The 26,690-nt window shown below is 38.0% G+C and overlaps 1 protein-coding gene across 4 annotated transcripts in view; it reads left to right on the top strand.

Moving 5' to 3' along the window:
• si:ch211-200p22.4 (phosphatidylinositol-binding clathrin assembly protein) overlaps positions 1–26,690 on the top strand; it is a 127,983-nt gene that overhangs the window by 28,636 nt on the left and 72,657 nt on the right. For all 4 annotated transcript variants that reach the window (XM_048604935.1, XM_020511911.2, XM_048604934.1 and 1 more), the window contains exons 3-10: positions 4,240–4,315; positions 4,454–4,556; positions 5,132–5,225; positions 8,055–8,166; positions 18,961–19,067; positions 19,233–19,274; positions 22,863–22,948; positions 26,249–26,372. In XM_048604935.1, coding sequence (XP_048460892.1) covers positions 4,240–4,315; positions 4,454–4,556; positions 5,132–5,225; positions 8,055–8,166; positions 18,961–19,067; positions 19,233–19,274; positions 22,863–22,948; positions 26,249–26,372 — 744 coding nt within the window. The remainder of the gene's footprint in view (positions 1–4,239; positions 4,316–4,453; positions 4,557–5,131; positions 5,226–8,054; positions 8,167–18,960; positions 19,068–19,232; positions 19,275–22,862; positions 22,949–26,248; positions 26,373–26,690) is intronic.

Here is a 26,690-nt window from a genome sequence, read left to right as displayed (position 1 = left end):
GTGTTTTCTAATCTTTTAGATTTTGTTTTACTTGCAATGTTAGCCGATTAAATTGCCAGGAAAGTATCCGCATTTATCTACAATAATTATTATTCTGTTTTTGTAGTCCCTTCAGAATTTCAGGGCTTAAGATCAGCTTTTTGCACATAAGCCTACAAATGTGAGAAATATAATTGACAGATATTGATATCTGTGCTCTGAAGTAGTTGTATTAAGTTAGGATAATCTTTCTTTTCAAAAAAAAAAGTGGACCGAGAATAATAACAATCTTAAAAGGTATCATGAGTTAAAGAATAGGCATTCACTGATAGTGTCTTAATGATTTTTCTTTTATAATACAGCAAACAAATGTAATTCTGTTATTTGAAATACATAAATGCGTGTATTTTTCATTGTCAGAATAGCACTTGGTACGTTTTACCACTACTTCATAATCAGTTGATGTGTATGCCTTCTACATCTATATTTAACCCATTATGTTTTGTTCTTTTATTTGTATACTTTCCATCTACCAACTTAACAAGTACAACACCCTCTTAAAGATAAAAACAAAATGCTGTGTGGATGTTGGAAATCTGAAAGCAGTGTTGCAGAACTTCAAGTCTGGTAGCATCTGTGGAGAGAGGAACAAATAACATTTTGAGTCTGATGTGACTCCACAGAAGAGATTGGAAAATTGTGTTTTTTATACCGTGGGTAGAGTGGGGTGGGGGGCAAGGAGCATATGGAACAGACTACAGGGGTGCTCAGAGCCAAAGACAAAGGGGTTGCTAATAATGGTGAAGGGAGCATAGATGTACAAACTGTGTAAATGAAGCTGTAAAAGAGAAAATTGGCCTGCTTTCTTAGAGTAAAGTTTATATTTCAAATAAATAGCTTTTGGTCTCTGGGCTTGGATTTATTGCGATGATCTTGCACCGAACCGACCACCACTCCAGACAGAATGTAAACCAAGACAACAAGGTGCAGGGCTGGATGAACACAGCAGGCCAAGCAGCATCATAGGAGCAGAGAGGCTGACGTTTCGGGCCGAGACCCTTCATCAGAAAAGGGGGAGGGGAAGGGGGTTTTGAAATAAATAGGGAGAGAGTGGGAGGCGGATAGAGGAGAGGATAGGTGGAGAGGAAACAAACAGGTCGAAGAGGCGGGGATGGAGCCAGTAAAGGTGAGTGTAGGTAGGGAGTTAGGAAGGGGATAGGTCAGGTCCAGGGAGGACGGACAGGTTTCCCTGCAACAGCAGGAAGTGCTACACCTGCCCCCATACCTCCTCCCTCACCCCCATCCCAGGCCCCAAGAAGACTTTCCACATCAAGCAGATGTTCACCTGCACATCTGCCAATGTGGTATACTGCATCCGCTGTACCCGGTGTGGCTCCCTCTACATCGGGGAAACCAAGCGGAGACTCGGGGACCGCTTTGCAGAACACCTACGCTCGGTTCGCAACAAACAACTGCACCTCCCAGTCGCGAACCATTTCAACTCCCCCTCCCATTCCTCAGACGACATGTCCATCCTGGGCCTCCTGCAGTGCCACAACGATGCCACCTGAAGGTTGCAGGAACAGCAACTCATATTCCGCTTGGGAACCCTGCAGCCCAATGGTATCAATGTGGATTTCACAAGTTTCAAAATCTCCCCTCCCCCTACCGCATCCCAAAACCAGTCCAGCTCGTCCCTGCCTCCCTAACCTGTTCTTCCTCCCACCTATCCCTTCCTCCCACCTCAAGCCGCACCTCCATCTCCTACCGACCAACCTCATCCCGCCCCCTTGACCTGTCCGTCCTCCCTGGACTGACCTATCCCCTTCCTAACTCTCTACCTACACTCACCTTTACTGGCTCCATCCCCGCCTCTTCGACCTGTTTGTTTCCTCTCCACCTATCCTCTCCTCTATCCCTCTTCTATCCGCCTCCCACTCTCTCCCTATGTATTTGGGAACCCCTTCCCCTCCCCCTTTTCTGATGAAGGGTCTAGGCCTGAAACGTCAGCCTCTCTGCTCCTATGATGCTGTTTGGCCTGCTGTGTTCATCCAGCCCTGCACCTTGTTGTCTCGGATTCTCCAGCATCTGCAGTTCCTACTATCTCAGAATGTAAGCCAAAGCAGGTACTTTGTTTTTTGAAAAGTACAAGGCCTTGAATCAACTGAATTTGACTTCCTAAGAATGAATGCCGAATCCTGTTTTCCTGAAGAAATGTAAATGATTTTACTGTCTGCAGGTTTCCTAAAAGCCAAAGACTGCATACGTACAAAATTGCTTTGGCTGTCTCCTCTGATTTGCGTTAGGCAAAAGTGGAAATCCGTGACAGTTTAAGATAAATATTGGATGATTCTCATCTAGTAATGATGACAGTATTTTGTCAAATTTCTATGTAATAGAAATGAATTATCTAGTCACTAGTCTTACTTTTGGAATGATACAACATAAATATGATTTCTTTCTCTTTCTGTCACTTACCATTTCCTAAAATAAGTTGCATTTTAAGATATGGTCCAGTAGTAAAGGAATCACCTCCGGTCAAGCTGCTTTAATTTTATTAAACTGTAATCCTGACTGCAACAGTATCAGGCCTGTTGTATTGATCCCTGAGCTTTTCGTTATCTTGTTTTAAGGGGTGGTCTTTTACCTTTCTCGGATGAAATTCTGAATAAATTATATCCATCATTCAGTCTTAGTCATTTAGGTCCATATTCATTGTCTTGGTTGTTTTGATTGATATTTAAAAGGCATTTGGATAGGTACACGAATAGGAGAGGTTTGGAGGGAAATGGGCTAAAAGCAGGCAGTTGGGACTACTTTAGTTTGGGAAACTTGGTTGTCATGAAATAGTTGGACTGAGGGACTGTTTCCTGACTTTATGACTTGGCTATTAGCTTGGTGCGCTAAGCTTGATAACTAAGCTTTGGTAGTGTCTTAAACAGGCAGATAATGGATATATTTATATTCTAGCAAATTGCCTCTTGCAATTTGAACCTATTTTCAATGACATGGCTGAAATAACTTCTATCACAACAAATTAGGAAATTAGTTGGATTATATTTCTTTGTTTCAGAAATTCATGTTATTTTGAGACCAGAACTAGAGCAAATTGGAACCTGTTATAAACAGTATTTGAGCTTAAAACATGGGTCATGCCATATTGTTATTGCTGTGAAAGTAATTAGGAATACAACAAAGCATGTTGACTCCAGGTAACTGCTCTAAGAAACTGGCTAAAATGGTTCTCTTCCTGAACAAACCCTTGTTTCATCACTTTGTTTAAAGTACAAAATTTTGTTGTACGTGTGAAGTGCATTTTTGATACAAAGATAAAATCTTAGTTTTGAAGCCATTGGTTTACCTTTGAACTCCACAAGATCTTCTATAACTTTCCCCCACCTCTTGTCTGATCCCTAGCTGAATAGAGCGCAATAAATGCAGTTGGATCTTCCTAGATCATTGGAGGTGTTTCAAGTATTTAAGTGTGACAAAGTTGTTCCACTGTTCAGAGAGAAGGTGAGAGTAGGGTGGAAGTTGGAAGCAAAATTGACTTTTAATTTTTCCAAATGAGAGCAGGAAGCAGCACCTACATGGGTATCGGTGTACTGGCAAAAGATTTGTAAGACAGGACCTGTTGGGACCGGTACAAGGAATGTTCCACATAATCCACAAAGACACAGGCATAAGTAGGGCCCATTCCAGGACCCACAGCAGGAGCTTTTTATTTAGACAAAGTGAGGGAAGTCTTAGAACCATAATAGGATTCCCATTGTCCTCAGTTTCCATCCCATCAGCCCTTGTATTCAAAGTAACATCCTTTGCCATTTCCACCACCTTACGCATTCTTCCACCCACCCTCACTCTAGATCTATGCTTTGTCACTTCACAACTATTATCATCCACACTTTCCTTTTACTGTATAATACCTTTGATTCCTAATCTCCTTTGCCCTCAAACCTTTTTTTTTGACCTTCCACACTCTTCCACTTGCTCATCCCCACCTTTTTTTTTTCAACACCATAAAGCCTGTTACGCTTCCAACTCCCGTCAGTACCAAGGAAGAGTCATGTTGTGCTCGAAGTTAACTTTGTTTTTCTCCACACAGATTTTGCTGGACCTGCTGAGTTTCTCCAACACTTTTTTTTTGTTTTATTAGAGGAAATTGTGTGTTTTCAAAATATGCATAAGGTCCAATAATTTTGATATTGACGCTGATGTACTAAACTTCAGTTACCAGCTAATGACCTTTCTTTCTTGCAGCGTTTTATACAGTATTTGGCTTCAAGAAATACTTTGTTCAACTTAAATAATTTTTTGGATAAAAGTGCCATGCAAGGTAAGTGTTTTCTTTACTCAAATACAAATCAAGATATGCAAATTATTAAAGTCTGCATCACTTGCTCTTGCTCTGTTTCAAATTAATAGTGTAAGTAAACTTAATGTCGACCATAACATTTTTCTTCTTTCCTTGTAGGATATGACATGTCCACTTTCATCAGACGGTATAGCAGATATCTTAATGAAAAAGCACTCTCATACAGACTAATGGCAGTTGACTTCACCAAAATGAAAAGAGGGTATGTCTTACCCTAGTAGGCACACAAGGCTTAGATAACTTTGATAATATATTTAATAATGTTGGACTGAATCCTATGTAGTAGTTAGGATTAATTAATACACAGATAATAATGAAATTGCACTTTATTTTTAATGTTGCCGTTTTTCTTAATTTGTCTTTTAAAAGTTAGCATTAATATCCTGTACATTTTCATAATGAAACACTTCTATCCAACAGACTTTTGTGATCTGTCATGTTTCTTTCTAAAAGAAAACTATTGGATAAAAAATTTATTTATAACACTTTTTTTTTGAAAAAAGGATATGTAGAAAGAATATTACAAGATATGAAGTTTACTTGTACATACAAATTTTAATAGTTTAGCATTCAAACTGTTGTTGCATCCTGTGATTTACCAAACAACATCATAGATCGTCTGCTAATTCTTGTAGATGTATGAAACATCTGAGCATTGTTGCAATTTGCCTGACAAATGTATTGTATTTCCTTCAGCCAGATAATGAGTGGGAGGAAATCTGCAATTGGTATTTTTAATGTATAGATTATGCAGTGACACTTTGTATGCTGTTATAGGATGGATGGAGTAATGAGAACAATGAATACAGAGAAATTGCTGAAAACTCTGCCTCTTATACAGAATCAGCTGGATGCCCTCCTAGATTTTGACGTACGTGCAATTTCTTTTTAGTGTGTCCTACCCAGTGATTTTGCTTAATTATTTCTGATTTGTTTGTAGTTGGTCTATATCTTTGAAAATGTTTGCTCTTTGTGGGGAATATTCTTTATCAAGTGTGATAATATCTTGTTTCTAATTACAAAAATCAATTCGTGTTTATTTCTTTGGTGTTTAATCTCTAGTAATAATGCACATTGGCAATTAATGCCCTTCCATGTGCACTGTCAGTGGTGGGAGGAAGGGATTTAATCAAGTGGGAGGCAATTAGTTGGGGATTCAGTTCCACTTGTTCTTTGTGGCAAGGGCCATGGACAGCCTTTCTGCCCCTCTGCCAATTAATGCGACTTAAGGGTCTCATTCGCCACTGCTGATCGGGTGATTGTAATGCAGGGAGCATGACCAGCAAACCTGTATGCTGCTGTTTTGTGGGCTCTTGGTAGTCCCTTGATCAAAGACACTTAGTGCCTGATCAAGGAACCGAGGATCTGGAAGGAAGGTGACCATTTAAATGTCCAACTCAGCTGGGTGAAGAATAATCTTTGGCCAGCATTTATTTTCTTTCAACTGTTTGAATTGTTTCCATTTGTTCGTTTTGGCGCTGAATACAGAAAGTGTTCCACACCTAGAGTCATGCAATTGAAAAGGAGAAGTGGCAGATCATTCTTTCCTAATCAACTGCCATTGCATATTTGTGGCCTGGGATCCAGTGACTATTGTAGGACTTGGGTGAGTGCTGTACCACAGCAGCTATCGCCTGCGTGGTGGTGTTGCCAATGAATCATGGTTCTGGCCTGTAAATGGCTGGCTGTTCTAAGCAAGTCCGACTTCCGTACCTGGGATCCTTGACCCTGGTGGAAGACCAGCTGCTGGCATTATTGTGTATGAGTGACAAATGATACAGTGGACCTGTCTAAAAGAGGCAACATGGGGCTTTTGCTGGATCTCCAGCTGTTTGCCTCTATTAAAGACTGTAGTCTGAATATTGTTGGTCTGCTGGGAATGTAGAAGCAGGGAGTTAGAGCAGATTGATCAGTTTGTTTCCATTAGCCCAGTAATCAATGGTAATCTTATTTCAAACCACACTATTTCTGTTATATCTTTGTGAAATTTTACTTTGAAAATTAAATTGGTGTTACAAACCTAAAGTGGGGTATAATTGATGCTTCCTTCTCATTCGTAAGAACATTTTTTTATAATGCCATTAAAATCTTGTGTTCCACAACTGACATTTCTATATCAGATATTTATGCAATAAAACGATGAATTTAAAATTCTAACATACATGTTAAGTAGTGAAGCTCAAAACAAGCTTGAGCAGCACCTCATCATTCCGTTAAACATTTTACAGTCTTTCAGACTCAACTTTGAGTTCACCACTTTCAAACAATAGTGACATAGTGGTAATGTCATTGGTCTAGAAATACAGACTCTCAAACTAATATTCTGGGGACATGGGTTTGAATCTCACTATGGCAAATGGTGAAATTTGAATTCAATAGCAAACTGGATTTAAGAAATAGCTACCCTAGTGATAGCCATGTAACCTCTCTCAATTGTTGCAAACACCCATCTGGTTCAGTAATGCTCTTTACAGAAGGAAATCCACCATCCTTACCAGGTCTGGCTGTATATGATTCCAGTCCCACAACAACGGGTTGACTCTTGACTGCCCTCTGGCCTAGGCTGTGATGCTGACACTACATGAACAAATTAAAATGAAGAGGCCTTCCATTTTGATTCCTTTGCATTTTTCTATTTTTTTCTGTTTTTGCTTTCGAGCTGTAGGCTCATTTTTTTGTTTCTTTTCTTGCCCTATCACTATTCCTTTTCACCCTCCTAAGACTAATTTTTATGTCATTCAATCTCTCCTGTTTACCATATTATCTCAAAATTTCCATAATCTCTTTTCCTCATCCTTGCTCAAAACTGATTGCATCTGTAACATTTCCCAGTCCTGACATGAGGTCACCAACCTGAAACATTTAACTGTTTCTTTTTCCACAGATGATGCCTGACCAGCTGAGTATTTCTAGCATTTTCTGTTTTTGTATTGAATTTTTACCATCTGCAGTATTCTGCTTTTCAATAAATGCATAACTTTGAGCTTGTACTGTTCCACAATCCTTCCACCAGTGATGACATCAGTTGCTTGCAGAATGAAATTATGTGCATTTAAGTTCTGATGTACTAGCGTAACATTACTACTTCTCACAATAAATTACGGTGTCTGAGTCAGGTTGGTCATTTAGTTCCACTTCCAGTTTTGCTGAACTATCCCCGTCCACATAGCATCTTTTGTAGTTAGTAGAGAGTTGGCTTAATTTTGTTAATGTAGGATAGATTGGAATTGGGGTTGAAAAGCATTGTATTAATCCATTGCGTTGCCCATTCATGAAATAACAATCTCTTTATGAACATGCTTGAATTTAGTATTTGCTTTCATTTATACTGTGCTCTGACTTTTGGTTTAAAGGAATCTGCCTAAGGGAACTACTATCTGTCTGACCTGTACTGACTCTCTAGGTGAAATTCTTCTGACTAAGTTGTGACTTGATTATCAATCAACTGCATAATATCTTTTTATAAGTTAAATTCCTGACATACATTTAAGTTTGAGTAGCAACAATCTAGCTGCTCCAGTTAGAGAGCGACAACTTTGCAATTATCTTTTCCAGACACATTAATGGATTACTTCAGGCAAGTTTCAGACTTTGACCTACTTTGTAAGCTGAAATCAAAGTTCAGTCTGTTGTTTGAATTTTTAAATCATTGGATGCTGTTTTTTAACATAATGTTCCTGTTTTTTTTTTTTGGATACAGGCAAATCCAAATGAGCTGACAAATGGAGTAATAAATGCTGCCTTTATGCTACTGTTCAAAGATTCAATCAGGCTTTTTGCTGCCTACAATGAAGGGATCATCAACTTACTGGGTGAGCAATTAATCAGGTGGAAGTTCAGCTTTGAATAAGAGTTTGAACAGAAGGCTTGTTACAATGTTCTAGATCACACCGCTCCCTACAATGAATCTATCCTTTAAGATATTTCATGCAGACTAGGTTTGTTCAACTTATTCTGTATCTGTTGTAAGTGGTCAAGTCATGCCATCTGTTCCTTTTAAATGCAAAAAATGGTAAAGTTACTCACTTTCTGGGTAACAATTCTGCTTTCACTATCTTTTTAATTTGTTTTAATTAGGGACATGTCCTGTAAGTTTAAAGTATCTTGACAGTCTATTCTTAGATACTTTTCTGATTAAGCACTTATGGTATTTCCCAACTGCTGTCCCATAGCTTGTCCAAATAAAAGTACAGACTTGCATCTCCAGTTTATAGTGTGTTAATTTAGGGGCCACATAGCAAATGAAATTCCACCTCCATTGTGCAAAATACGTCTTGAGTTTTTTACAACAGTTGGAACTGTTCCCAAGATAAGATTGAGTTTATTTTTTGTTTTGCTCTATTCGTAGAGATAAACAGTTGGAAGTGTGAATTGGAACAGAAAATTCTATATAATAGACCTGATACAGGAAAAGACCGTTCAGGTTTCTGTATAAATTGTCTCACTGGAGATAAATGCTCTAACTTAATTCTTCTTTTTTACGCTTTCATTTTCCTTTTTGACACTTACGTTTTTTTTCCCCGTGTCTGGCTCCCTCTTAATTGTGAATAGCCTGGAATCACTTGGCAATTAACCATTTCAAATAATTTTCAACAACCCACAAACATAAAGAAGGTGTTTCAAAAGTGGTGGGAGAACGCTTATTAGGAAGTAGTCTTTTCCGTCCATAGTCATTCCTGAACCTTGAATTGTAGTTTCCTGTGAATATTGACCATAGATCTTACGCGAGGAATGTTGGAGGTAGTACCATGTGAGTGGTAGGACAGGCAATTTGGCCCTTCAAGGCTGCTCCTCCTTTCAATAAGATAATGGCTGATCCAGTTGTGGTCTCAATTCCGCCTTCCTGTCCCTAACTCTTGATTCCTTTAGTCTATCAAATATTTTATCTAGATTAGCCTTGAATAAATTTCATGACTGAGCCTCTGCTGCTCTTTTGGGAAGGCAGGGCCACAGGTTAACAATCCCTTGAGAGAAAAATATTCTGATTTTAAAAGAATACCATTGTATTCTTAAGCTGTGTGTTTTCTAGTTCTAGTCATTCCCTGCCGACTAGAGGGAGTATCTTTCCAGTATCCACCCTACCAACTCCCTCAATTCTTTTATGTTTCGATAAGATCACATTCCATTCTTCTAAACTCAAGAATAGGCCCAACCTGTTAACGTCTATTCATAAGATAAGCCTCTTAATCCCAGGAAGCCGTCAAGTGGACATTCGCTGAACTGCTTCTGAGGCAACTATTTTCGGTTACAGACCAAAAACCTAAAATTGGACGCAGTAATCTAGATATGTTCTCGCTAAGACACCTGTACAGCTGGAGTGACAATTTGCTAATTTTACATTCCATTCCTTTAGCAATAAATACCAACATTCTATTTGTGTTTCTAATCATTTGCTGTATCTGCCAACTAATATTTTGTAATTAATGTACAAGAATACCCAGATCTTATTGTACCTTTAACTTCTAGAATCAGAATTGTTATGGTGCTAGACGAGGCCATTGAGCACACTGTCTGCACCAGCTCTCCCAGTGAGCACTATGACAGTGCCATTGCCCCATAGCCCTGCACGTGATTATTATTCAAATAATCATCCAGTGATGTCTTGAATGTCTCGTTTGAACCACCATAACTCCAGGCAGTGCCTTCCAAACCTTAACTACTTGGTGCGTAACAAGTTTTTTTTTTTTCTTGCATCACATTTGCTGCTTTTGCGAATCATTTTAAATTTGTGTTCTCACATTCTTGCTCCTTTTACTGATGGGAGCAGTTTCTTCCTAGCTATGCAGTCCAGATTGCTCGTGATTTTGAAAATTTCAAGTAAGTCTCTTCTCTTCTGGGCCTTGTCCTCTCCAAGGAAAACAATCTCAAATTCTCCTGTCTGTCTTCATAATTGAACTTTCTCATCCCTGGGATCACTGTTGTAAACCTGCTCTGCCCTCTCTATTTTTTTCCTAAAGTGTCGTGCCTGGAATTGGACTCAGTGCTCTCTCTGAACTCTAGTATGTTCTGCAAATTCAGTACAACCTCCTTGCACTTGTATTCTATGTCTCTATTAGTAAAAGTTTGCAATTGTATATTTTTACAACTGGTCTCTCCACGTCATAAGACCTAGAGTTGTACGGCACGGGAACAGACCCTTTGGTACAACTCGACCATGCCACCCAGATATCCTAAATTAATCTAGTCCCATTTGGCCTAAATCCCTCCAAACCCTTCCTATTCGTGTACCCATCCAAATGCCTTTTAAATATTGTAATTGTACCAGTCTTCTCCACTTCCTCTTCCACTTCCACTTTGGAGGTGATGGCGTAGTGGTATTATCGCTGGACTGTTGGCTCAGAAACTCATAACATTCTGGGGACCCGGGTTCAAATCCTACCGCGGCAGATCATGGAATTTGAATTCAATAAAATATCTGGAATTAAGAATCTAATGATGACCAAGAATCCCTTGTCGATTTGTCAGAAAAACCCATCTGGTTCACTAATGTCCTTTAGGGAAGGAAACGGCGATCCTTACCTAGTCTGGCCTACCTGTGACTCCAGACCCATTGCAGTGTGGTTGACTCTGAACTGCCCTCTGGGCAATTAGGGATAGCCAGCGACATCCTCATCCCGTTAATGATTTTAAAAGAAAACAAACACTGCCCTCTGCATGAAAATGTTACCCTTGGGGTTCCTTTTATATTTTTCCCCTCTCTCCTTAAACCTATGTCCTCTAGTTTTGGACTCCCTTATCCTGGGAAAAAGACCTTTTCTATTCACCCTATCCATGTCCCTCATACCTTTTATAAACCTCCTAAGGTCACCCCTATGTCTCCAACACTCCAAGGAAAATAGCCCAGCCTGTTTAACCTCTCCCTAAAGCTCAAACCCTCCAAACCCAGCAATATCCTTGTGAATATTTTCTGAACCCTTTCAAGTTTCACAACACCAATCCCATAGCAGGGAGACCAGAATTGAATCCAGTATTCCAAAAGTAGCTTAACCAATGTACTGTGCAGCCCCAACATGACATCCTAACTCCTATACTAATGCACTGACCAATAAAGGCTAGTGTACCAAACACCGTCTTCACTACCCTTCTACCTGCAACTTCACCTTCAAGGAACTATGAAGCTGCACCCCAAGGTCTGTTTGTTTGGCAACACTCACCAGGACCATTCCATTAAGTGCATAAGTCCTACCTTGATTTGCCATACCAAAATGCAATGCCTCACATTTATCTAAATTAAATTGTATCTGCTACCCCTCAGCCCCTGCCATCTTTAATAATTTATGATTACAGATCTCTGCTTCTGCACATATTTTTTGAGTAATACTATACTTTTCATCTTCCTGTGTCTCTCAGTGACCATACCTGAACTTGTGGTTCTTCCACAAACTTGAATTACTTCACACTTCTTGGCATTGAACATCATTTGCTACCTATCTTCCCACTCCAACTTGTCAAATGCCCTTTTTGAGGTTCTCTGTGGTCCTCCTCAAGTTTACAATGCTTTCAAATTTTGCATCCACAGATTTGGAAATTGTCCCTTTTGCACCAAGGTCTAGATCATTAATGTACATCAGGAAAAGGACCCCATTACCTACCTCCAACTCCATAGCAGACCACCTTTCAACCTGAAGACCACTTATTAACTCTTAGTGTTTTCTATCATTCAGCCAAATTTATATCCATGGAGGTACCATCCCTTTTAATCCACGCACCCTGACTTTATTCACCAGTCTGTTGTTTGACACTGAATCAAACACCTTTTGGAAGTCCCATGTACATCACATACAAAGCATCATCCTCATCAGCCCCCTACCTTTACAAAAAATTTTGTTATTAAAACATGATTTTCCCTTAAGAAATCCATGTCGACTCTCTTCAATTAATCCATATTGGTTCATGTGACTACTAATTCTATCCCAAATAATTGATTCTAAATGTTTCCCCACCACTGAAGTTAAACTAACTGACCTGTAATTGCTGGACTTGTTGTATACCCCCTTTTTTTTTTATATAGTTCTCCCCTCCTCTGACACCACCCCAGAATCTAAAGAAGATGGCAAAAGTTATTGCCAGTGTCTCCATATTTCCACACTCACATCCAAGGATGAAGGAAGAATCTTTTCCAGTCCTGGTACCATTGTGTGTGTGCTTTTTTTTTATTTTTTGAAAGCACTGAAAGTCTATCCAATACCATCACCTTTTATAAGTTTGAACCCTTCTAGTGACTGAATTTCCTCCTCTATCACCATGGTCCGAGTAATATCTGCTTTCTAATTGCAAATTCATTCTATATCTCAGCCATGTGTAAACCTCCTTTTGGTCCCTAATTGGCCCTGCTCCTTTTTTTTTATTCTCATTCGTACTACTTGTATGCCTGTAAAAGACTTGACGTTCAATTTGTCAGCCAACAGTCTCTTTTTTTTTTTTTTCATGGTCCCTTTTTACTTCTCTCATTTTGTTTTATATCTTCCTTCTGAACATTTCATAGTCAGCTTGATTCTCAATTGTATTTTCTACTTGATGCATGTCATGAGCATACCTTTTCTTCTTTATCTTAATTTCTAACTCCTTTTTCATTCAAGCAGCTTTGGATTTGTTTGCACAACTTTCTATTTGAGGGAACATAACTTGACCATACCTGAACCTGTCTTGAATTAGCCTGTTGTTTCGCTATAAATTTCCTGTCAGTCTTGCCTGATTGATTGAAGTCAGCTCGCTCCCAGTTCTTGCTCTGGATTGTTCATTTTGTTCTTTTCCACTGTGGTTTTTAAACCTTATGATACAATGATCACTCTTCCCTAAATGTTTCATTTCTGCTGGCATTTGATCTGCTTGGCCCAACTCTTTCTCAAGAACCATGTCTGGTAGTGCCTCCTTTCTTTTACAAAAGATCTAATGCTGTAGAAAATTTCCCTGAATAAAATCTGGACACACCTGCCACACTCTGCCTTCTGCACAACCATTACCTTAGTGGCTAGTTGGATAATTTAAAATTCTCCTCTGTATGGTTATTCATAATGTTTGCACCTCTGTTATTTCCTTGTAGATTTATTCTTCTAAATCCTTCAAACTGGTTGGTGGCCTGTAAAACAAGCCAAGCAATGTAATTGTACTTTTTTGTCCTTCAGGTGTAGCCAAATTAATCCTGGTCTTGAGCACTATGATACATTATTCTTTCTAACACTGCAATTATCTCCATAACCATATTGCTATCTGTCCTCCTTTTCTCCTTTTCCTAACTTTCTTGCACCCACTTGTATTTAGGAATATTTAACAGCCAGTCTTGTTATTGCTTGAGCTAAATATTTGTTACAGCAATGTGTGCCAGCAATTTGTCCATCTTATTTACTGTAATCCGTGCATTCACATGAAATGTAACCCCGATTTGGTTGGTTTTATTTATCCCTTGTTCCAACTCCACTTCTTAACTTACTGTTCTCTATTCTAATGCTAACTGAGTCTTGCAGTATTTTATATACCTGGTATTCCTCCCTGAAATTATTTTCTGATTGCCACACTCCTGTTGATTTAGTTTTAACCCTCTTCAACAGCTCGAGCAAGACACAGCACAAGGAATTCAGTTGCCATTCCATTCACATGCAACAGATGAGCTTCTACAGGTGACATCTCTGCTAAAAGCTAGTCCTAGTGTCCCAGAAATCTAAAGCCCTCCCTCCCTCACTCCTGCATCATCTTTCCAGCCATGCATTCATCTGACCTATCCTCCTATTTTCATATGGCACTGGGAATAATCCAAAGATTACAACCTTTCAGTTCCAGCATGCTAATTGCCTATCTAGTTCCCTAAATTATGATTGCAGAACTGTGTTCCCTTCCCCTGTGCTGTTGGTACCAATGTAGAATACAACTGCAGCCTCTGGCTGGTCACCCTTGTCTAGAAGCATGTTGATGATAACCTTGAACTTGATACCAGGAAGGTAGTATGCCACCTTGAAGTCACATCTACACCTGCAGAATTGCTTATTTTTATCCCCTAACAAATGGAAACCCCCATTGCTACTGCAATTCCAATTGTCTCTCTTCCCTCCTGTGCTGGTGAGCCACCAGTGGTGTCACAGGCTTAGATTGTGCAGCATTCCTCTGAGGAATGGTTGACCTATGCAGTGTCCAGATGGAAAACTGCTTAGTAAGTAACATGGTTTTGGGAAACTCCTGCACCACCTGTCTGGTTTATTTGGTAGTCATCCGTTCCTTATTTGCCTGCATGTTACTATCTTTGTGACAACTGCCCTAAGTGTGCTATTCACATGTTCCTTTGCCTCAGGTATATCCCACAATGACTTCAGCTTCTGCTGAACTCTGAAACCTGGAGCCCAAGTTTCTTCATCTAGTGACAATTGTGCATATGTGCTTGTCTTGGTACTGGCTGTGTTCACAATATTGCACATGATCAAGCTCTGCCATACTTTATAAGTAGTTCAAAAGTAATTTTAAACTGGAGATTAGAGACTAGAAATTAGTATTACTCACCCATCAGCTTCCATTTCACTGCTTATAAATTGAATACTTAAAGACTGAATTCCTACAGGATTTTTAAGAAAAGGAAAAGCACCTTTTTTTTTCCCCTCACCAAACTACTTCAACGTGTCCAACGCCTAGCACTCCATTCAGGTTGCACTGTATAACAGTGACTTTCAGTTAATTCCTAAATGGTAAATACAAGCAAATTTTGATTTTGAGAAAGAGGTTAACATTCCTTCAACTTCCCAAATTCTCATTACTGCATGTAATACACAGTTGGGGCTTTTAATTGCTTTTCCTATTTAAATATTTGTAGAAACTCTTGCTACCAGCTTTTGTCATGTTCTATCTTCAGGAAGAGAAGTTATAAAGCTCAAGTCTTGGGAATGAGTCTGGATAAATAAATAATTTGCCATTTGTCTCTATGAAGAATTAGTTGTTTAAACTAGCTTTTAAGCAAAAACAAATAGATGAGAAAGCTGCTTATCTTGTAATGAAAACCTCTGATTCTTCTGTTTGCACTCCAATGTTTCCATATTGTAATGACATCAAAACCTGTGTTTTTGATTTAAGCCCGACCATCATTATTCTGCTTGCATTTCTGTATATTTACAGTATTTAACTATTTGCTTCAGGGTAAATAAAGGCTTGCATAAAGTTCTTTTCCTGCTTGCTTCCGTCCATTGGTAGATTTGTTTCTGAATTGGAAAAAAAAAATACCATCAAGCTTTGGATATTTATAAGTATTCTAATGCCATCTCAAACCACCATCTTTGTGGAACAAGAAATGTACAAGTTTGAAAATTTTTTTAAAAACTACATAAAATTGTCCTTTAGAGCCACAATTACACATTAGGGCCTTGAAAATACATACCAACTTAATACAACCGAGTAATGCATATTACCTGATAAAACCTCAAGTTACATAAAGCATGTCTGGCTCAAAATGATTAGCTTGTAGCCATAATATTCATTGATATTTGTGCTGTAACATATGTTGCAGACAGTGGAAAGAAGAGGCAATAATTTTTGTAACCAAAAGACCGCATTCATGAGGGGAGTGTATGGAATGGAGTTTGGTGATTTAAGCAGAACAGAAATTGAAAACACTATAATATGTCTGATATCCATCATCCATTACCTTGTTCAGGACAGGTTTCTGATATGTAGCTAAAATGGAATAGACATTTCTTTCTGTCTTTAAGTGATTGTCAGGAAATTGGTGTGTCCCTACATGAAAAGGAGGAATGTGTTGTCCTTCCCTAATTATTTCTGGCAACTTTATTCTCTTCTGCAACAGGAATGACTGTAATTGCTGAAATGTTATTTAAAAAAACTACTTTAATATAGACCAAAAAATCTAATCGTTTTAAAAACTTTTCCAAATAAATTTTAGAAAAACAGTAATGAAGGAAGCACTTGCCAGAGCCTGTGAAAAAGGGCTAGAGGTGTAGCAGTGCTTGTTTATGGACAAGTATCGTAGAAACTCTGGTTGACGTGTTTAGGACTGGATGGTGTCTTTTAGTGGAAAGTATGCTTTCTTTGAGATAATGCAACATTTGGAAATTGACCCAGTAACTGGTCTTACAGCAAATAACTTTCCTTACAGTTTCACTTTTACAATTTTTAAGAGTGGCACTGAAAGTCTGAGTGATGGAGGAAATCCTGCTTAGCAATAATTTTATTACTACGTCTTTATTACACTGTTTTGCAAGCAGGGAGTCCCTATTCGTCGGCAACTTGACCAACATGCCATTACTGTGATGATCATCCTTTTTAATAGGAGGTGGGAGCTTTTTGCAGGTGATAGTTTAGAGACATGTAAAAATGGAGCAATGCTGCAAGGTACTTTAAATCATCTAAGGTAGGGTAGACTGGCATCAAGAGAATATATGGGGCTAAAGTTGCAAATGCTATTTAGAATGCATCCAAGATTATTTCTTGCATCAGTGTTTCTGAGGGAATAAGGAAAGAGGCATTGCCTAATTCAGTTCTGGGTAGCGAAGTGGGACAAACAACTGCGATTAAGAGTTGCGCAATTGGGAAATTGCCATCCTGACTTGGAAATATACCGCAGTGTATTCACTATCACTGAGTAAAAATCCTGGAATTCTGATATCAAATGGACTGCAGTGATTCAAGAAGGCAGCTCACCACCATCTTCCCAAGGATAACTTGGGATGGGCAATAAAGGCTGGCACAGTCAGCTATGTCCACATCTCATGAGTAAACAAAAAACGCTAGTGAGATTTAATGTAAGAATTGTAAATTGTAATGAGTCAAAGATCATTTACTGACCAAGAAAATTACAGAATTTAGCGGGGGTTGGAAAAGGACATTTGTACTTAACTAACAACACACAAAAATAATCAAGCAGGAGATTGATCAGTATTAATTTTCCAGAAGTGAGATGTATGGTGTACGATTTAAAAACAAAACAAAAAAAATCCAAAAGGCAAAAAGGATGCCATACAAGTGCCAACTTTTCTCCATTAAAATGAGAACTTTTTTCTGAGGGTCATTGGTCTTGGGAATTATTTTACGGAGATGAGTGGAATTTGGGTCATTGAACTGCTCAAGGCTGAGTTAATGTTTTTGGTCAACAGCGAAGTCACAGGTTACAGGTAACAACAATAAAGTAGGTTGGATGCCAAATCAGATCAGCCATTTTATTACCAAATGCTTAGCAAGTTTAAGGAGCCAAATGGTATACCCTTGCTTCTAATTTTCCAGAATTCTGAAGAAGTCAAATCGGACTTAACATTAACTCTGTTTCTCTCTTAGGTACTGCTAGATTTTCTGGGTTTCTCCAGCATTTTCTGATTTTTGTTTCAGCTACATCAAATATCTGTATAATTTATTTGGTGTCAGTTATCCAAAGTTTTCAGTCATCAAAGTGTTAACCAGAATAATAACCTTTGGGAGAAGGTGATAGGATGATCATATTTTCAGTAGCGCTAAAATCAGTTTAAACCCCATTCAGTGTGAGGTTGCCTCTAGCAGGTTTTTTTAAACATAAGTGTTACTGTATCAGGTTAAAGTCCTATCACATAAGAAACTGGGTCTGAGTATCATGATATTGAATAATCCAATAGATATTCCTCAGGGATGTAAGTGTCTAGGCTAATATTAAGCTGCAACAAGACGCCACTAAACTTGGAAGATTTGTAAACTTGGAGGGCAGAGTGGAATTCCAAAAGGAAATTAACATTTTTGCCTGCTCCACAAATGGGCGGCAGATGAGGTTCAATGCAGAGAATGAGGCAATGCACTTTAAGTCGGAAGAACATGGAAAGACAACAGTGAATGAGGGGTACAATTCTAAAAGTTGCAGGAGCAGGGGGACCTGATCGTGTGTCTGTGCATGTAACAGAGATGGATCCTTCATGTTTTTTTACTTTCATTCATAGTGTACAGAAACTTGGTTTAAACATCAAACCACAGATGAATGGTATTTTAAGTAGTCACCAAGCAAAGTTGAATATTGTGTTGAGGGAAAGATACAGTACTGTTAGCTATTGAACAAATACATGCCGTACTCTTAACATTCTTATTTTGAGTAATTACAGTATGTAAGTTACTTCATTTAACCATTTTGAAAAAGAACAGCCATGTTAATTCGGTTAGAACCAGGGTCAAATAAAGATGTGTATCACTCTTTAGTTGAGTACGTAGAGGGAGAGTTTAGTTCATCTTTTAAGAGTTATGTAACAAGCTTGGAAGTTCTGCTCAAACTACTTCAGTACTTCTGTACATGTTCAAAATTGTTGTGATTTGCCATGTGTTGTGTATATAAAAGCTATCAGGAAAAGTACAGAAATCTTTATGTAAACTTTTAAGCTGAAGAAATTATGCCATTTATACTTTTGAAATGTTTATAGTGGGGGAAAAAACATGCTTTTTCTAACAAGGTTGACAGAAACATTGCATGTAATTAGGTTCATTTTATTTCCTGTTTTCATGCATTGCAATGGTTCTGGCTACAGCTGCTTTAAAAACAAATACAGTGGCAGGTATGGACAATTCTTAAATGCGTTTTTAACTTAGGAGTTTTTTTAAAGTCATTTTATAATATTTATGATTTTGAAAATGTGTATGAAGATCTTGTGTTGATTGCCTTCTTCCAGAGAAATACTTTGATATGAAGAAAAACCAGTGCAAGGAAGCCTTAGACATCTACAAAAAATTTCTGGCTAGAATGACCAAGCTGTCCGAATTCCTCAAAACTGCAGAGGTGAATATATATTTATGCTTGTCTGTAGTCTATTTCTCCCAAACCCACCACTTCCCTCTTTTTTCCTGTATATGAAGCATTCTGTAAGCATGCAATCACTTTCCGTTTTTTTTTATTTACTTGCCACTGCATGAAGTAATGTGAACTTTTTCTTTGTTGACACAGCAAGTTGGAATTGATCAGGGTGACATTCCAGATCTTACTCAGGTCAGTGTACATATCATTTAGCTTTGTCCATTTCCCAACTCCTGGGCTTTAAGTTTTCTTTTCCTACAGAGAGCATGAGTCTCTGTGTATACATGATTTATACATGTATATTTTATGTGAACTCAGCTTTGTACCTGGCATTGTATGAAGTAGTGCCCAGTCTTTGCCATGTGACTTGAAGGAAAGTTGATCAATATCTCTGAACTTTTTAACTTTCATGACCTAGATTTAACTTGCTGAACTCTGGTTTAGAATGTTTGATTGAAGCAATGTTTAATGTAAACTGAATTCAGAGTTGAATATTTTCTGTAATGCCCAAAGAGCATCTGCATTGTTACTTTGTAATCTTACTTTCATCTCGAATGTTGGATTATTCCCCTCTTATACTTACAATCAGAATATGTGATTGTTAGTCGATTGAGAATTAAATCCAAGTTCTGTATTAAGGCTAGAATGTCCAAGGTGCTGTTGGTTGAACAGGTCAAAAAATTGAAGTAAACTGAATGCAAGCTTTGACACTGTTGACCAGGTAGGTGGGCTAAACCATAACATGCATGAGACCTATGTTCAATAACACAAGGATGATACCAGTTCTTTATCCATAAAACAAGTTCCGTCTCGATTCTTAAACCAACACAATGGATTATGTTCACAGTGCATCGGTTGGAAAAAATGACGACGGGAGTTAGTTATGGGCAATGGAAGATTTGTATCGTGTGGTTTTGGATTATCAGAGAAATGGCAAGCTAGAGATAACACAGTTTTAATGTCCTGGCAATGAAATTAGTTTAGACTAGGAGAGAGTGACAATGAGTCCCAATTTCCTGTGTGTTAAGCATTGAGATGCATTTAAAAGTACACGTTATGATTCAAAATTTAGTTTGATTAATTTACTTCACACAATTGCTTTGTGTAAGTGGAGTGTGTTCCTGTTCAAGTCAAAGGGTGACAATTCCAAGTTGTGAAAACTTGAAATAGGTTGGTGGTTAGGCTTAGCTAGATTTGTAAGGGGAAATATTCACCATAAATTCTGCTAAATTGCTAGTTTGCCATCCTCCTCTGGAAGTATGTGTACATTGGGTGAATCAGGTTCAGCAACAATGGGAACAAAAATAGACGTTGCTGGAAAAGCTCAGCAGGTCTGGCAGCACGTGGTGAGGAAAAGATCAGAGTTAACGTTTTGGGTCTTCCTCAGAACTCTTTCTCAGCAACAGCGGGTCTTATGATGACCAACTATTTCCAGCTGTTGATATCCAGATTGGCTCACTTATGAGGCTATGGGCAGGATGTCAGAGGATCACAACTGTCATGTGAAAATATCTTGGCATCAGTAGATACCTGTAGGGGAAAATTAGTGTCCTAAGTTGTAGTCACATGTATTTCCTTTATAAAAAAAAAAACAGCTTGTCTTCATTGCATTGAAGGCATTGTTTCATCTGTGCTCCAAAATTGCATGCATTAACACAGTGAGCAAGACATTCACTGTTTTTATTACACCTTTTTCAGACTGTAAGTACTTGCTGAACTGATTTTTTTTAAAAATCTGATTTGTGCTTCTGTGAAAGCAATGGGACTTCTTTACATTATGAAGTGGTGCTACATTAAAATATCTTGCGGTAGGGATGCTAGTTGTAAAACTTCCTGATCCAGGATATAAATTGAGCTAGAATTGTTGGCTACCTCAAACTACAGTAACTAGCCTTGTGCTTATTATTTGCATGTTTCTAAATAGTATTGATCGCTACATTCTTGGTTTATATGTCTGTTCCCAACCTGCATGTCTCCAGTAAGAAAAGTAAACCTATCCTAAAATATTTACTACGTAAAATGATACTAGTTGTGTCTTGAGAATTGAAATAGTTTGTAGTAAGCTTTTGAATTCAAGCTTACCACAAAAGGCCTCTAATTATTACATGTGCCCCCCCACTCTGAAACCACCACTACTTGATTTGTGCTGAAATAGAGGGAAATTCAATCTATTCTCCTCACTGCTACGTTGTCATACATTCCTACTACATTGACAGCTAAAGATTTTTTAAAATTTACATTACAGAATGGTAGTTATTTCTGAGTCATACCTCATCATCATATAGTCACAATTATCATAATGATTAACCTGCTTCCAAAGAACATGTAACTAGATTATATTCTCCCATTTGATTGTCAGTCCAATGACGTAATCGTATTGTTTTAAAAATACTTATTATAGATATAAATCAGATTTGTATCCTGAAGTATCTTTATTGCTTCATGTGAGAAGGTATGTGAATTTTGATTTTGCAATTTTGTGGTAGCAGGAATGTGAGAAGAAAGGGACTTAAAAGCATATTTTGACCAAACCTGCACTTCAATTATAGTAAATGACTAATATAAAACTTTGGGACTACCTTTTGAACTCTGATTTGAAAATCTGCCAGTGTGTCCTTGCAGACGTTGTGAAATTAAGGTATTTTTATTTGATGTATTTGACATCTCCGTGAGTCGACTATTCAAGTATTACATGACAAACCTATTAGTTTTCCAGACTGTAGTTAATCTCCTTTTTTTTTTCATCTTTGAGCATCTAAGTAAGTTATTTTCTTCTATATTTGTCTTAAATCAAGCATTTATGAATGGTTCTCTCTCCTCAAACTTCCAGGCTTCTGCTGTATATCTTCCCATGGTGGTGCAACTGAGACTGGCAAATTACTTTGTATCCATACCCTGCTACTTTGCTGCATCGCCATTTGGAAATCGGGCTGAGTGTTTTCCATTCAACACTGTGAAATACCATACATCCTTGTGAAAATTACACACACATACTTTTGAAGTGTTTGTGCATATATGGTCACCAAACTGAAGGTCGGGCCTCCAATGTTAAGATAGTTAAGATGCAGTTCATCTTTTCTAAGCACATTTTAAGACAAAACTTTAGTATAAAGCTGCCCATAAATAATCATTTTACAAGTCTTGTGTTTAATAATCACGTAAATGAAACACTCAGCACATTTTATAAAATCGTGTTTGTCTTAAGGTTTTGTTAGGTAAAGTACTTAGGATTAAACATAGAACCTAAATAATTTCTATTTTAATTAGGGGATTTTATTCAACAGGAGTAATAGAGAAACAGTTGTGTGTTATAGCTTCACCTTGTGGTTTATTGGAAAAATGCAGTTTTATTTACTAACTTGCGTTCTGCATTGTTACTGTGTTTGTTAGATTTCATTTAATGCTACTGGCCATTGTCTTCCAAAAATATTTTTTCATTTTCTAATGTTAAGTATCTATTTTAGGACCAGCAAATAGTAGCACTCATAGATAGCATTAACTTTTTTTAATTTGGAAAGGCTGACCTTTGAAGTGAGCTTAAATGGGCCAAAAATGACATTTCTTCAAAATTTCAATGCAAGTAGTATAGGTGTTGACTTCTTTCTGGATCTAATTGGTGAAAGCAAGAATAAGTTTACAGACATTCCTTGTTGCCATTGATGCAGCACAAACCCAGATGCTGCTTTTCATAAATTGAAATTTTGTGGGTTTTGATGAAAGGGGGTTAGGTGCTTTCTACTGCTGAAACTAATCATTTGTTCTCTTGAATTATCACTACAGGCACCAAGCAGTCTGCTTGAAGCATTGGAACAGCATCTAGCTTCCTTAGAAGGAAAAAAAACAAAAGAATTTTCTGCAGCAAACAGGTGAAAATTGTAACCACAATTAATATTTGCATTTAATTGCCTTTAATCTTACAAAACATGCTGAGCTGCGCAAGAGTATCACATCGAGAACAGTTTTGGCACCAAGTCATTGAAGAAGATATATGGGGACTGGAGGGCAAAATGGCTAATAATAGTTTTTAAGAAGAATTTAAAGTAGGAGAGAAGTAGCAAGGCAGAAAGGCCTGGGTAGAGGATTCCAGAGCTTGGGGCCAAGGCTGATGGAAGCCAAGTGAAACAATTGAAACTCTTTTGCAAAAGAGGCCAGAATTGAAGGACTGCATACATCTAGGCATATAATGTTGGAGTAGGTTAAAGAGGCAGGATGGAAGCAGTGTTAAGCATTTTGAAACTCAAGCCAGTGATTATAAAATTGGGAGGATTGTTCAACTGTCAGCTTACACAAGAGTTGTGAAACTTTGTGTGAATTACAGTACGGGCAGCAGAGGTTTGAATGAGGTCCGTTGTGTTCAGAGGCTGGACAGGAAGGCATTAGGACAGTCAGAGTCTAGGGACAGCAAAGGTATAGATCAGACTTTCAACAGATAACCCGATACAGTATAGGAATTTGGCAACATTATAGAGTTGGGGAAGGTGAGTCTTGGTGATGGAGCAAATATGTGGTTGAAAGCTCAAGTTACGTTCAAGCAACAAGATGTTGCTAGTGACATGAAAATTTTTAAAAATTGTGGATGTTGGAGATCTGAAATTTAAACAGAAATTGCTGGAGAAACTCCGTAGGTATGAAGGTTTGGTTCTGATGAGTCAACCGAGTTGAAATGTTAACTCTACTTTCTTCCCAAAGATACTGCCAGATCTGATGAGTTTCTCCAGTAATTTTTGATTTTGTTGTTAGTAACATGGCTCCACTTCAGATGGTTGTCAGGATTAGAAGGAGTAACCATCAAATCAATTTGTGAAGGGAACAAAACTTTAACTTCAGTTTTCACAGTATTGAGTTGGAGTACATTTCACCTTATGCACCTTTTCATGTTTGCCAACCAACATAACAAATCAGACAGTGAAGGGCTGAGCAAGCTGTTGCGGAGATAAAGCTGAGATTAATCAGATCACGTAGGGGACCTGATGTATTTTCACATTGCTGGTAAGGTAAGCAAGGCGTAGCATAGTTAAGAAATAAAAGCAAGTCAACAACCTCACCCACAACCCAAGCTACAAATCTTTGCTAAAACTTTAAATCTCCTTGGGTGGTTCAGTGGCATATTTTGCTTCATAATACCATTTGTGAATTGCATTGTTTATTATTGAAGGTGTTGTATGAATATGTTGGTGATTCACAAACAAATGATAACTATTTATAATGTTTAAAATAAATAATGCATAAATTACAAGGCACAGTTTGTGTCTCAGCGTAGATCTTTTAAAGCCTTTAAAAACAGCCACATTAACCTTTCCTCTTCAGATTCATTGTTAGAATGTTTTAGCATATGTTGGGCAATTTTCAATGGTCACACATTTTCCTATCAGTGTCACCAAAGCCTGAAATACCCTATTAACTTGGATGTTTCAGAAATTTCCTACTTTGAGTAGTGCTGAAGAAAAACACTTTGTCAAAGCTTTCTGTCTTGCACTCATCAGACATTAAGATATTACCATTAATAGGATGTTGCCATCAAGCCAACAAGACATTTATGCCTGCCACAGAAATGAATAACATGGTTGATGAAATTCAGTGTCGGTGTAATAGTAGGTACATTGTCCAAAGGTCCCAAAGACTGGTGGATCATATCAAACAATGTATCGCTTTGACTATTCACACCAGGCTATGTATTGCCCTGTCCAACCACACAACTGGTGAAATCTAAACACCATATCCAACCATAACTAAGATCTTACGATTGGTCAACATTTGCTAAATAATTCCTAGAAATTGTTGTTCATTCAAGCAATTTAAGGTTCAGTCAGGCTTGTAATGTGGAACACTTGTGCACAGTGGAAGCTATGTATATTAATGTTTAGAGTCGTGTTCTTTGTGGCCAGAAAGCACATGGCGTGCACTTTGCATGTTTCAACTAAACAAAATAGGTGATGGCTATTCTCTGGTTCGTGCCCCAGGAACAACTTAACCGCCTTAACCAATCTTAGTGTCAACCTGCCTATTAACTGTAAACAGAGCTTGGCAATTAACTGTCAGTCATCATCTAACAAGTGTATTTTCTATGGTAACTTGCTCTATAATCATAGTCCACTTGATAGCCAATTGGCACTTTCTGCTCATATGTATAGCAAAGTTGTTCCTGATTTACTGCCATATTCATGTGAATTGTCCTGATGGATGCATGATGAAATGTGTCTTTATTCAGCAATACTCCTGTTCTGTACAACCAAATGGCTGTTTGGTTTCTATTTTCTGATGGATGCTTCAACTTGTGCAGTGTTGGGGTCTTGGAATCATAGAATTGTTTCAGCTTAGAAGGCGGCCTTTTGGCATGTTACGTTTGTGGCTGTCTGCAAGAGCAATCCATGTATTCCCACTCGCCCACCTTTTCTGTAGCCCTGAAGATTTTCTTTGGAGCTATTACTCAGTTCCCTTTTGGAAGCCACAATTGAATCTACCTCCACTGTGCCCTCATTTCAGATGCTCACAGCACACAGCTTAAAATAAAAATCCTTTTATTCATTCATTCATTCATTTCCCATAAATATTAAATGGTGTTCTCTGGCTCTTGATCTCACCACCACTCAGAACAGATTCTCTCCTTTTCCATCTGATTTCTCATGATTTTGAACAATTCTATCTAACTTGTCTCCTTGTTCTCCTAAGGAGTACAACCGCAGGCGCTCCAATCTATTCATGTTACTGAAATTCTTCATCCGTGGACCCATTCTCATAAATCTTTGTTGCACCCTTTTCAGTGCCTTTGCATCTTTTCTAAGGTGTTGTCCCCAGAATTAAAAAACACTGTTCTAGTTAAGAGCAGGCCAGTGTTTTATAGAGGCTCACTATAACCACCTTGCTTTTGTAATCTTTGCCTCTCAATGCTTAGAAGTTTTTATGCCATAGAGTCATCAAAGCTGGTTAATTCTTCAAGTCCTTAGCATTTAAAATTTCAAATAAAATTAGAAATATCACTGCAGTTCAGTTTGCAACTTAGATTTATTTTCCCTCCCTGGTAAATTTTTAACTAGATTTATTTTTCACTTTTTTAGATTTTTAAGGGCTTTCCTGTCCAAAAAGGAGAGTTCACTGATATTTTTGCATAATTGTATTAATAGTAAAGCAGCAATGTATTTTAAATGCCTTTTTCTGCCACTCCACAGAGCAACTACTCTATCGAATGCAGTCTCCACTCTTTCCAACACGGGGATGTCTTTGAGTAAAGTTGATGAACGGGAAAAGCAAGCAGCTCTAGAAGAGGAACAGGCTAGGCTACAAGCTCTCAAGGTTTGTGGCTTCCTCCTTTTAAACCTTTAATTCTTCTTTTAAAATTTTGCTTCTATTTGAGGGCATTGAAGTATTTCCATGAATGCCAATTTCTAATTCCAAATTATTTAAGCCAAACTTAGCTTACTCTGTGCTCAGTACTGTCAAAAATGAGCAGTTAGAAGTTTCTTCGGTATTTGTTTCATTGTGCCTGAAAACTGTTTTTTAAAGTTTTAAGAAGTTCTGCCTTTTTGCCAATTCTGAAACCTATTCTGATTTTGGAGCACTTTGAATAATTTGCCTCAAATTTGTTCTGCCTAATTTTATTAATTTCCAATT

The sequence above is a fragment of the Rhincodon typus genome, chromosome 14, assembly GCF_021869965.1.
Source record: "Rhincodon typus isolate 14 chromosome 14, sRhiTyp1.1, whole genome shotgun sequence".
Lineage (NCBI taxonomy): Eukaryota > Metazoa > Chordata > Chondrichthyes > Orectolobiformes > Rhincodontidae > Rhincodon > Rhincodon typus.
This window is presented reverse-complemented; position numbering and strand designations above follow the sequence as displayed.